Raw genomic sequence first — 14356 nt, forward strand, 5'->3', positions numbered from 1 at the left:
GTTTTGGAGTTCTTAATTTCCAAGATTAGGTAATACCTAAAACTAGGAACACTAATACAACACGAGCTTTCTTTAACTATTTGAGTACTATCTAATTATAGTAAGTCATAGTCATAATTATCATAATTAAATCGAACATTTAATTGGATTCGAATTAGGTCAGTGTTCTATTGTTCAACTAGTAGGTCACTCGGTCTAATAACTGATTTAATATAAAAATATTTTTGAAATATAAATAATATGTAAGTAGTTCTAAATAATTTTAAATATTTAAAACAAAATATAATTATATATCTCGTGTTATTCGCTATCTTTGATAACAATATATGCAGTAATATGTTTTTTAAAAAAAATTATTTTCAATAGAACTTGCTGATTAAGATAGCGAACTTTATTAACTGTCTTTTTCTGAAAGTGATTTGCTTAAAGAGATCTATATGAACATCTGGTAAAAACTATATAGTAGTTTGATAAATTGTTTAAAAACTATAGTCTAATGATAATAAATTTGGGGAAGAATAGCAAAAGGATATAATTTCAAATATGGGGGAATAAAGTTGTAAAAGGAGTTATACCAGGTTCACTTAATCCACTTTCAAGAGAAAGAAAGGGGATAGTGATATCAACCAGCAGCTAGAACTGAGTCCATCTTTATCCAGATGGAAATCATGGGATGAATACTTGGATACTAAGTCTCTTTTGCAGTGATTATAACTTGGATAATAAAATGGTCAGCATCATGGAACAAAAGCTAAAGTCACCCCAATTAATAGTGGATTATTATGGGCCTTTCCCTGAGTAATATTGGCAATAAAAGATTACTGAACCAATGCTTGAAAGCTAAAAAAAAAATTAGAAGTTAGTTTTCTAAATGTTCAATGATTTTAATTTATTGATATTAATGGTTGAAACACCTAATGCTACGTTGAGAAGTTGAGAGTTTGACTCAATGGATGCAATAGGCAGATTTGTTGCTCTCTCCTCCTTCCAGTTTGTTTTCCTTTTCTTTGTTGCTTATTCTAGGTTATGTTCTTAGATTTATAGATCTTCTCAAATAGGGTTTTCATATGCTCTGTTAAAATCACTGGACTCCGTCAATAACGAGCCTGTATTCTTATTTGAATTTGCTCCTAGCTTGAATGCTCAATCTTTCAAGACTCATGCTATTCTATAGTGCTGCTCGTTGGGTAAGCAAGAGGCTTATTTCTAGAGCCTCTATTCCATCTCCTCTCTTATTATTGTGATTGAGTGCTTCTTTTGATATTTGCTTTTAATATTGTTCGGACTATAGTAAAACCAAGTGTGGGGCTTGTTGTTAGGGGTGTAAATGAGCCGAGCCTGAGCGAGCCTGCTTCAGCTTAGGCTCGGCTCGAAATTAATTTCGAGCCTTAGAATTGGGCTCAAGCATGGCTTAGCTCAACTCGAGCCGATCACGAGTCTGGCTCGAGCCTAAAATGAGCCTATCATCAATCCGAGCCGGATCAAGCCAGATTGAGCCCAAGCTGAGCCAAAGAAGAAGAAGAAGGAGGAGGAGGATGATGCAAGGCACCGCAGATTTGCGACTACTTGCTACTACCAAAGGAGGAAGAGGGGTAGGGCACTGCGGGTTCGCAACTGCTTGCCGTTGCCAAAGGAGGAGGGGCGGGGCACTGCCAGTCCACGACTGCTTGTCGCTGCCGAAAGAGGAGGGACGGGGCACCGCGGGTCCGTGATTGCTTGCCGCTGCCGAAGGAGGAGGGGCGTGGCACCGCGGGTCTGCGACTGCTTACCGCTGTCGAAGAATGAGGGAGAAGAAGAAGAAAAAGAAGAAGAAGAAGAGAAGAAAGCCGCTGCTGAATAAGAAGAAGAAGAAGGATGAGGAGGAGAAGGAGGTGCACCTTGGCGGAGGACGAGGCCGCACCGGCGCACCTTGGCGGAGGACGAGGCCGCACCGGCGCACCTTGGCGGAGGACGAGGTAGGGATTTATATCGAGCCTATCGAGCCAAGCCTAAGCGAGCCGGCTCTAGCTTAGGCTTGGCTCGATATTAATTTCAAGCTGATTTTAGCAGCTCGGACTAGGCTCAGCTTTGACTGAGCCGAGCCGGACTTGAGCTTTAGCCGAGCCGAGCTCGAGCCAAGCCCGAGCCGCTCGTCGAGCTTGAATAGCCCTACTTGTCGTTACGACTCTTGCCTATTCTCCTTTCTTCGATTGTATTAAGTTATATTCAGTTGATTGAAATGAATGATATGATCGATCAGATAGACTTTCTTAAAAAAAGAAAAGAGTATATGAGTATGTCATCAATACGCATTATATCTCATATGGTTAACTATAGAACTTTAGGCCTCGTTCGGTTTGAATTCAGGAGGGTCCCTAAACTTAGTCAGGAACTCTTACCTTAGTTCAGTAATCAAACACCAAATTAACTTTATTTCCCCTAATCAAATTCAATCGCAAATAAACAAATAAATAATACATAAATTCTATTTTTTTTTATTTTTTTAACATAACTTAAATTTATCAATTATATATCTAGTAAATGTTATCTCTTTTTTCTCTTTTCCTCCCTCTTCCGAAATCTCTTTCTATCACTATCCCATCCCACCAAACCTATCCTACAATTCTTGTACGAATGAATATTTAAAAGTAAAAAATGTGCCACTTGATGTCATGTTTATAGTAAGATAAGTGGTGGAGCCACTAAAAGTGTAGGTCAAAGTCAATAAACAACACTTTAAAATGACTAATACCCTTGTTTCGAGGTATACACTGTAAAATATTTATTAATAATTTTTATCAAACAGCAAATAAGCTTCTTTTTTTATGTACTCCAATACTAGGTTATTTAATATTTATAAATCTAGCTCTATAATTTAGCGAATACTTACAAAATATACAATACTGTTAGGTCTACTAGTTAAACTTAACCAAACATCTGTATCAAATTAACTACACTAAGAATATTACAAAAATGTGTTATACTTAGCTAATCTATACTTACTCAATACAATCCAAATAAATCTAATCTAACCCAATCTATACTAAGGACATTTTAGTAATTTAAAAATAAATTATTTTTAATTAGTAAAATATTCTTATGATGTTATCAAATCTAATTTAGTTAAATTATAAAACTTAATTTATAAATAATAAAAATATATGATGCAAACCATAATTTCTCGGAATGGGACGGTGTTACATTCAAACTTTTTTCTTTTCTTATCCTCCAATTGTATAAAAAACCCATAAGAATCTTAGAAAGTCCTGAAGGGAGTGATTTGTATGCATCTCACCGTGAGAACTCCACCCAAACGAGAGAAAGAAAGCTAACTAGCTACGAGAGCAAGTAACTAGTAGTGATAGCAGCTGCAGAAGAGAAGCCTCAAAGAGATGGGATGGCCGTTGTTGATCGCCGCCGCAGGGGCGGCCATTATCGCCCTCCGTGCATGGACGAACCTCGGCGCCAGAAAGGAAGAAGACGAGCCCCAGTCGCCGGGGAGACGTCCAGTTGGTCGATTTCCTCCCACCTTAATTAATTCCTCCTAGCTTGATATTTGCATATATCTCTATATATGTGTCTCTTAAACTTCTTACTTTCTAAGTGGATAATATAGTTCTTATCCATTATGATTTTATCAAAATCATTAGTATTCTTAGTGATGACTCTATTTAGATTCCTCGTAATTTTTTTTGTACAGAATAAATCTCCTAAAATATCTTCCAGTAGTTTTTTCATCCATAAGTTTTCATGTGTTTACACTTTTTTTTAGGATAAAAAGAAAAAGAATAAAACCAACAAAATATTCTTTACAATAAACCTCCTAAATATTTTATTTTTCACTTTTAAAACTAACAAAATATTCTTTACAATAAAATTAACTCAGAATATTTTTGTGGTATTTTAGACAAAATTCACTGGCCGAATGATAAATATCAAAATGATAGAGCGTAAACGATATTAAAAATTAAACACAGAGTGTTTTTGATAAATTTCTCTTTTTGTTTGATTAATTCACTCTCTATATCAGAATCACTGATCAACGTATACTTCCAGGAATTATAAAAATTATGAGTTACAATGTTTGGTGTAAAGAAATTGAAATCCACAGGCGGATGTTATCGATCAGTAGCCTCATACTGAAGCATTCACCACATATTATCTTTCTTCAGGTATGATATTTGCATTACCATCTTTGATATCACATTGCATCTTGATGATTTCTACTTCTACTGCAGGAGATTACACCAGAAATCTATACGATATTCCAAAACTCTCAGTGGTGGGATTTGTATGAATGCTCAATTTCACCAAATAAGGCTACAAACAAGAAATATTTTTCAATGCTGGTATAGTTTTTAGCAATTCAGTATCCAGTACTATGTTGAATTGCTACTTGATCTCAAAAATACTTTTCAGTTCCTTCTTTTCGTAGGAGGTAATTTTGCATTCAAAGAAATTTTGGCAATTAATTTTAAATGCATTCCAAACATTGGTGGTTATTGTTGTTGTTGCTGCTGCTGCTGCTGCTACCATTGCTTATCTCAAACACATTTTATTTAGAAAGGTTATGTTCATATTCCAGGACACTTTTTCTTGTTAAATATATTACATATAGGTACCATTTTAATATATCATCATTGAAAACTTGACAAAATTTCATTATCCTTGTTACCAAGGTTTGAAGAAGTTTTAGAAAAAAGAAACATTTCAGTCTTAGTTTCAGCCGGTTACTGAACTCTTTTAAAAACGATATTCTGGTTGATTTTAAGAGAATATTCATGGATTATTCCTAACATACAGTGTTTATTACTTCATTGTAGTGGTTAATACAAATACATTCAGCTCAATAGCAATTAACAAATGCTACTTTAATTACTTCATTGTAGCTGAGCAAGCTACCTGCAGAATTTCTGGACTGCAAGCAATTTAGGAAGGCCACTGGCAAAGAAATCATTATAGCGAAGATAGAACCCCCTGGGTTGCCCAAGGACTTGTTCGTCGCCAACATCCATCTGAAGAGCCCAGCGTTTCCTGAGATGCACAAAGAGAAACGCACGGCTCAGGCAGAGAAGGCCGTCGCCCATCTCGACACTGAGACGAATAACGTCGTCTTCGGCGGCGACATGAACTGGGATGATGAGTCTGATGGACGTTTCCCTCTGCTGGATGGGTGGGTGGATGCTTGGACAGAGCTTAAGGGTGATAGTGGTGAAGATGGATGGACTTTTGACACCAAAGCTAATCCTATGCTGAAAGGGCACTGGAGACTGCAGAAGAGGTTGGATAGGTTCATGTGCAAACTGAGAGATTTTAGTTTGGTCAGCGTCGAGATGATTGGATTGGATCCAATACCTGACCTTTACGCCGTGAACAAATATGGGAAGATGGCTCCAGTTCTGCCCAGTGATCACTTTGGATTGCTCTTGACCATTTGCCTCAACTAGTGGGTCTCTCTCCCTCTCATATAATATATATATATATATATATATATATATATATATATATATATATATTATTTTTATTGGAATTTGTGGAATGTTTAAACTCAAAGTAATTGAAATGCTGCTTAATTGTGTTCTAAGTATAAGAGGGGTATTGGCAATCCAAAATAGACTACTTAATGAATTGGAAGTTTCAATCAGGCATGGTTATTTTTATTTTTTAATAAATTTATGGTTTACATTCTATACTTTAACTATTTATAAATAAAATTTTATATTTTAGTAAATATGCGTAGAAAATATTCTTGTGTTAGATCTATTAACTAAAGTTAATCAAATCTCTAGATTAAATTATCTATACTAAAAAAAGAAAGAGGACCGTTGGATATTTAACGACTTCTTAGAGTGGTTAAGGTGGTGAACGAGTAGATAGATCGATCATGTTGACTAGCCTATAAACTCGATGGTGCTCCAATGTAAAAGGTTGATTTATAATTATTCTAGAATTAGGGTTTATTTCACGAGTCGTATAAATAAAGATGTAATTAACTAGTCTAATTTTTCAAACATATAAAACTATAGTTTGGGCTGATACACAAATGGAGCTAGATTGTACCATGTGTTTAAAAGTGAATACTTAATGTGTAAGGACCTTTATAAAAAAGAAAAAAAAGGAAAAAAAAAACTACTAATCCCTTTGCACCTAAGCTAAGCTACACATCTTATTGTACGAACGAATCCAAGAAAGTATTATTTTAATTTAGACTTAGATATCCAAATTAAGGTTACTTTGTAGGACAAGTGGAGGAGCAACTGGGATATATACCTCGTTTGCTTTTGAGTTATGAGAGTGTTCTGAACTTGATTGGGGATCTCTAACCAAGTTCAGTTAACTAAATTTTTTTTTATTTTGCAGGAAAATTTATATATAATAGCTTATATTTTTATAATTTATATCTTATATTTTTACTATTTATAAATCGAGTCCTATGATTTAGTAAATATGTGAAGAAAACATCTTAAGATAGATTTGAAATAACACTGCAAAAATATTCTATTAAGTAGAAATATTTTATTTATAAAATAACTAAAATGCCCTACTTAGTTGAGGAAATTTTTGTAATTTTTTTAGTCTAGTTAATTTAATTCAGAGGTTTGATTAAGTTTAACTAACAGATTTAACAACAAGGTGTTTTCTGCACATATTGTGTTAAAAACTGACTGATCCGATAATTTAGCCAATAAATCATGCAACTTCGAAGAATTTTTGTAAATCAACAAAATTGCACATTTTTTCTAAATCTACCAAGTTGTCTTTAATCTCTTATTATTCTAGTGTTTCTCCCAATTTTTTAGTCCTAAAGTCAAAATATTTCTTTAAAAAATTGAAGTATAATTAAAATAAATCCTATTATTTGATGAGGATTATTTTAAAAAGGATAAAAAATAGCACATATAGAATTATATTTCTCTTTTAGATACTTTTCACATATTTATTATTATTATTATTATATATCACCATGAATTCCATCAAAACCAATTAAGAAAGCCTTGGATTAAATCAAAGGTTATTTATCGTAATTTTTTAAAATTTTATCTTACATTCAAAATAATTATACATTTTTATTCTAGAAATTATTATTATTAAAATAAAAAATTATTTTAAGTACAACAAAAAAAATAACTTATTATAAAATTACCTTTTTTCATAAATTGCCTTTCTAACACTAATTTCGAGCCTTTTTATTGGGCTCAGCTCGAGCCGAGCCTTAGCCGGGCCTGATCGAGCCCGAGCCTGAAATAAGCCTATTATTAAGCCTCATTCAAGCCGAGCTGGCTCGAGCTGGATCGAGCCAATTCAAGCCTATTGCCGGCTGATAGAGGAGGACGACGCGGCGGCTGCTTGGAGAAGGAGGGCGAGGCAAAGCTTAAAGGACGGGTGCTGACTGCCGAAGGAGTAGGAGGTGGCGAGCGGCGGTAGCTCGAGGAGATGAGCATAGGTGCCGAAGTTCCGAACTGTCGACTATCGAAAGAGGAGGCGGCGGCAGCTCAAGGAGACGAGCACGGGTACCGACTGCCGACGGAGTATGAGGCAGCGGCAACTCGAGGAGATGGTGGCTTGGCTTATTCGCTAAAGAGGAGGCAGAGGAGGAGGCGGTGACAGCTCGAGGAGACGAGCAAGGTTGCCAACTGCTGAAGGAGTAGGAGGCGGGGAGGGATGTCGGGTGGGAACATGGGATTGGGAATTTAGGATATTAGATTCGGGGATTAGGGTTTATGACTTATGGATTTTATACCGAGCCTATCTAGTCTAGCCTGAGCGAGCCGACACCAGATCAAGCTCGGTTCAATATTAATATCGAGCCTCTTTCAGCAACTTGGGCTCGGCTCAGCTCTAATCGAGCCAAGCCGAGCCGAGCCCGAGCCGTTCATCAAGCTTGACACCCCTACTAATCCCTTCTCACCAAACCTATCCTACAAACTTCTACGAACGAATTTATCTTGAAAAGAAAAAAAAGGCCATTAATATAATTTTCAGAGTAGTAAGATAATCAATAGACAAATTTTAAATAACTAAACTGCCCTTTTTTTAATTTAGAGTGTAAAATATTTATTAATAATTTTTATTTTACATCAAATAAGCTATTTATTTTCTTTGTGTACTATGATATAGTCAAATATTGAATAGCTTTTAAACTTTTTTAAAACAAATTATAATGGAATAATATATTTTCAAATCAAAGAGCACAATTTTTTTATGACAATTTCGTAAAATACCCTTAAGAATCTTAAAAAGTCCAAACGGAGTGATTTATTGAATTAATTTGTGATTAATTTTTATTTCTATAAGTCCAAGAGTCAAGTAAACAAAAGTTCTTATAAACCGAAAGGTCATACATGAAGTCATGCAAAAAACTTCCAAGATTTATGAATCTTAAGTCACTAGCAACTCTAAGAGTCATTTATGTATATATAAATAGGGTGGACAATGAGATCTATGGGATAAGTCTTTGGTAACATCTTCTATTTTTTTTTCAAAGATCTACTTAATATTTTCATTCTTATACCTTTTTCTTAACATGATTTGCATACATATCACCATGAGAACTCCAATCAAACCAAGAGAAAGCAAGGAGAGCAAGTAACTAGTAGCAGAAGAAGGGAAGCCTCAAAGAGATGGGAAGCAATGGTGGAGTAGAGCAAGTACTGCAGACTTCTTTGATCAGCAATAGTGCTCACCTCTCCAGCTGTTACCAGAAACAACCTTCTATTCTCGCTCCACTATTGGATGGATATCGCCAACATCGGTTGGAATTGAAATGCAACTCTTTTCAAACCAGATGTATATCTCATTGAATTTTCTTCAAGGAAACAAATGTGGAATGTTGCCATAAAGGGCTACTATCCAATGATTGGAGGCTCCTACATCTTGAAGCCTTGGTATCTTAAGAGTGGTAATACAGCGAAACCTAAACTACAATATTGCTTTTGGATCCTTCTTACAAATGTTTCTTTTTTTGTTGTAATGAGATATTAGTTAGGAAAATAGTTGGCCCTTTTGGCTGTGTGGAAGTCTTCAACTCTATAGAATTATGGGGTAGAAATCCATCATACATTAGTGCAATTATATCTTATTCATCTCTCTAAGATATTCCTGATAAGGTATTAGCGTCCTTTGTTAGTTTACGTTTTCTATTGACGTAACCATTCAAGGATAGGTTAAGGGCTCTATGAAGCCCGAACTTCTCTGGACGGATGATGTCGCTACTGATTGGTCTCTTTGGAAAAAGGAGACCTACGAAAATCTCAAACATTCCAATCCTATCAAGGATAATGCCTTGTCGGTTATGCAGGAAAAGATTGAAGCACGGCAAGATATTTCTACTTCCCTCAAGTAGCATGGGGACAAATCCCACCACTTTCACCTGATGTTGCTGCGCTGCTGCTACCATTGCTTATCTCAAATACATTTTATCTAGAAAGGTTATGTTCATATTCCAGGCCACTTTTTCTTGTTAAAGATATTACATATAGGTACCATTTTAATATATCATCATTGAAAACTTGACAAATTTCATTATCCTTGTTACCAAGGTTTGAAGAAGTTTTAGAAAAAAGAAACATTTCAGTCTCAGTTTCGGCCGGTTACTGAACTCTTTTAAAAACGATATTCTGGTTGATTTTAAGAGAATATTCATGGATTATTCCTCACATACAGTGTTTATTACTTCATTGTAGTGGTTAATACAAATACATTCAGCTCAATAGCAATTAACAAATGCTACTTTAATTACTTCATTGTAGCTGAGCAAGCTACCTGCAATATTTCTGGACTGCAAGCAATTTACGAAGGCCATTGGCAAAGAAATCATTATAGCGAAGATAGGCCTTGGGTTGCCCAAGGACTTGTTCGTTGCCAACATCCATCTGAAGAGCCCAGCGTTTCCTGAGATGCACAAAGAGGAACGCACGGCTCAGGCAGAGAAGGCCGTCGCCCATCTCGACACTGAGACGAATAACGTCATCTTCGGCGACGACATGAACTGGGATGATGAGTCTGATGGACGTTTCCCTATGCTGGATGGGTGGGTGGATGCTTGGACAGAGCTTAAGGGTGGTAGTGGTGAAGATGGATGGACTTTTGACACCAGAGCTAATCCTATGCTGAAAGGGCACAGGAGACTGCAGAAGAGGTTGGATAGGTTCATGTGCAAACTGAGAGATTTTAGATTGGTCAGTGTGGAGATGATTGGATTGGATGCAATACCTGGCCTTTACGTCGAGAACAGCTATGGGAAGAGGAACCCAGTTCTGCCCAGTGATCACTTTGGATTGCTCTTGACCATTTGCCCCAAGTAATGGATCTCTCTCCCTCTGTCTCTATATGCGTCAATGCGTTTGTGAGAGAGCTTGATTGCATCACTGTACTTTATATATATTATGGTTAATTTTACTTGAGTGTGTGGGATGTTTAAACTCAAAGTAATTGAGATGCTGCTTAATTGTGTTCTATAAGTAGGAGTATTGGCAGTCTAAAATAGATTACTCAACGGATTGGAAATTTCAATCTGGCATTTATAGAAGGGAAATTTATATTTTTGATAAATTTGTGGTTTATACCCTATACTTTAACTATTTATATATAGAGGCTTATATTTTATAAATATGCGTAGAAAATATCCTAACATTAGATATGTTAAGTAAATCAAACATCTAGATTAAGTTATCTATATTAAAAAAGAAAAAGTGCTGGCCCTCTTAGAAGGCTGAAGATGGTGGTAGAGTTCCTAAAGCTTGAGGAATGCTAGATGTTTAGCAACTCCCTTAGAGTTTTTAAGGTGGTGAATAGCCTATAAACCTAACGGTGCTCGAATGTAAAAGGTTGATTTATAATTAGTCTAGATTTTTAAATTTGTAAAATTATAGTTTTGATTGAGCTAGATTGTATGAATGAATCTTGAAAAGTAATAAAAGAAAATATCTTCGTGTGAACCAAGAAAGTATTACTTTAATTTAGACTTGGATATCCATATTATGCCTACTTTGTAGGATAAGTGGCGGAGCCACCAGGATATATAAGTTATATATATATATATATATATATATATATATATATATTACGAAATTATAGTTCACACCCTACATTTTTACTATTTATAAATCAAGCCATCTAATTTAGTAAATATGTGTAGAAAATATCTTGGGTTAGATTTGAACTAACACTATGAGAATATTCTACTAAGTAGATATATTTTATTTCTAAAATAACTAAAATACCTTTAGTATGACTTAGTTGAGTTCTTTTAGTCTAGTTAATTTAACTCAAATGTTTTGTTAAATTTAACTAATAGATTTAACAGCAGAGTGTCTCCTACATATATTTGCCAATTTATAGGGCCTGATTTGTAAATAGTAAAAATACAAGGTGTAAACCATAATCTTATTAAAAGACAGGGTGTTATATACAAATTTTTCTATTTTTATTTTATTTTTAACTAAGTTTACTCTCCAATAAATTAAGACTGAAAAATGAAACCGACTGATTAAGTTCGAAACTTAGCCTCAAATCAAATAAGAAGCTAAGGAGTTGATGTTTTATGTATCTTCTAATTAATATTCCTCTCTAAATAGAATTATAAATTTTGTTTTATAACGTTGGTCACTTTATAACAAAGACAATATTGAACATAGTAAATAGGTGAACTAATCATCAAGCTGGATCGACAGTGGAATAATGCTATTATGGTTAAATGAGATCATATGGTATGCTTGTTTGAATTTGAATCCTAGAGGGATTAGTTTAATATTCCCACTTCTCTTAAAAAATATAAAAATATTATCAAGATGAATTAATTTGGCTATATATTCAAAAGAAGAATCCACCTATTAAAAACTGGTAGTTCAGCCAATAAATCATGCAACTCAGATAAAATTGAAGATTTTTCTAAATCTACATAGTTATGTTTAATATCTTATTATTCTAATGTTTCTCTAAGTTTTTTAGTCCTAAAGTCAAAATAATTTAAAGTATAATTAAAATAATTTTTATATAAGTCCTATTATTTGATGTACTTAAATATGAATATTATTTTGAAAAGGATAAATAATAGCACATATAGAATTATATTTCCTTTTTAGATACTCTTCACATTTTAAAGTTATTATTATTATTATTATTATTATTATTATTATTATTATTATTATTATTATATATCTTAATATTATATATCACCATGAATTCCAACTAAACCAATTAAGAAAGCACTGGATTAAATCAAAGGGTATTTATCGTAATTTTATAAAAAATAAAATACTTTTTTTTAAAAATTATTATTATAATTTTATTCTAGAAATAATTATGCTTAAAATAAAAAAATTATTTTAAGTACAAAAAAAAATTATTATAAAATTATCTTTATTCATAAATTCCCATTCTAATACTAATCCCTCCTCACCAAACCTATCCAACAAACTTCTATGAATGAATTTATCTTAAAAAGTAAAAAAAAAAAAAAAGGGCCATTGATATAATTTTCAGAATAGTAAGATAATCAATAGACAAATTTTAAATGACTAAACTGCCCTTTTTTAAATTTAGAGTGTAAAATATTTATTAATAATTTTTATTTTACAACAAATAAGCTATTTATTTTCTTTGTGTACTATGATATAGTCAAATATTGAATAGCTTTTAAACTATTTTAAAACAAATTATAACAGAATAATATATTTTCAAATCAAAGAGCACAATTTTTTATGACAATTTTGTAAAATACTCTTAAGAATCTTAAAAAGTTTGAGAGTCAAGTAAGCAAAAGTTCTTATAAGCCGAAAGATCATATATAAAGTCATGCAAAAACTTTTAAGATTTATGAATCTTTAAGAGTCACCGAAAACTCTAAGAATCATCTATGTAGGACAATAAGATCTGCGGGATAAGTCTTCGGTAACATCTACTTTTTTTTTCAAAGATGTACTTAATATTTTCTTCTTATATATATTTTTTTAACATGATTTGCATACGTATCACCGTGAGAACTCCAATCAAACCAAGAGAAAGCAAGGAGAACAAGTAAGTAGTAGCAGAAGAAGGGAAGCCTCAGAGAGATGGGGTGGGCGGCTATTGTGGCCCTCCGTGCATGGAGGAACCTCACCGGCAGAAAGGAAGAAGACGAGTCCGAGCCGCCGGGGAGGGGTGGCAGTGGTAGATTTCCTTCCACCTAAAACATCGCCGCCAGAAAGGAAGAAGACGATTCCGAGCCGGCGCACGGAAGTTGGCGAAGAAGCCTTCTTCACCGGCCTTATCCTCACGTCCCCAGCATCCTCACGTCCTCACGTCTAGCTGGCAGTACCTCCAGCATCCTCACATCCCCAGCACCTCCCGCTAGTGGACGGATTCGCGGCGTTTCCCCTCACCGATTCTGTCGACGGTGAGACCGGGAAAGGGGGAGGAGGGCAAGGTGAGGGATCGACTGTCTTGGCCGGCTGGTGCCTGGCTGTCGCAAGCCGACGGCGGGGAAGCGATGTCAGTGGCTGGTGACGGTGAAGGGGCGGTCGGCGACCGTGAAGGGGAGAAGTCGGTGGCGGTGGATGGGGGTAGAAGATGATTATTTTTTATAATAAGTTAAATTTAATTATAATAATATATATCTTTTTATTCTAATTTAGTTAAAGGGTTTACGAGAACATCTATATTATTTTAGAGTTAATTAATTGCCACTTAAGAAAAAAACATAGGTTTTGACATACAAATGTGAAATTTAAAAAGGTATACACACAAAGAAAAAACTTCTGAAGGGAATACATGCAAGAATAACCTTAATTTGATTGGTTACTTAGCTTAGTTTGATTTGTTTCAAGTCCAATTTAAATCTAATTAAAATTTGAATCATCTTTGAAAATATCTCCCCGCCAAAAAAGGCATAACTTTTGGTTTTATTATAAATTACGTTTTATAATATGGATATTTATCATTGACTTTGCATTTTACATAAAATATCTTAAAACTCAATGTCATTAATTTTGTCAATTGTTAATTGCCACGTAGGTAAGTTAAGATAATTACAGATACAAAATAATCTTAATAATTTTAAATAAGCTTGTTTAGGTTAAGATAAAAATAATTAGAGAACTAGATTTTAAAGTCAAAAGAGGAACATTTTATTTTATTTTCTATTTTTAAAAATAAAAAATAAGGAACTTTAGCTACTCTCTCACTTCACCCCTAGTACCACCTCAACTCCCAAACCCAGCTCATCCCTCATCTCGGCCACAACCTTCTCAATAGAGCTATAGTTTTCCATCGCAGCCAACGGCCTCCTCTCTCATAGTAGACCTGCCACCCCATCCCAACCGTCCTCAATTGCCATTGCTATCACTACAACTATAGCCTCATTCCACCGAGCTCGCCTAGAACCTAGCCTCCCATCTTC

General features: G+C 34.5%; 1 protein-coding gene across 1 annotated transcript; it reads left to right on the top strand.

The window, feature by feature from the left end:
• Window positions 1-3227: 3227 nt before the first annotated feature.
• On the top strand, window positions 3228-5630 carry LOC140759225 (uncharacterized). The gene is made up of 4 exons (XM_073095726.1): window positions 3228-3492; window positions 4036-4151; window positions 4218-4328; window positions 4869-5630. The coding sequence occupies exons 1-4, from the start codon at window positions 3372-3374 to the stop codon at window positions 5424-5426; spliced, it is 906 nt and encodes a 301-aa protein (XP_072951827.1). The 5' UTR covers window positions 3228-3371; the 3' UTR covers window positions 5427-5630.
• Window positions 5631-14356: the final 8726 nt, after the last annotated feature.

Source organism: Typha angustifolia, chromosome 4 (genome assembly GCF_048772165.1).
Source record: "Typha angustifolia cultivar Huaian chromosome 4, ASM4877216v1, whole genome shotgun sequence".
NCBI classification, from domain to species: Eukaryota; Viridiplantae; Streptophyta; class Magnoliopsida; order Poales; family Typhaceae; genus Typha; species Typha angustifolia.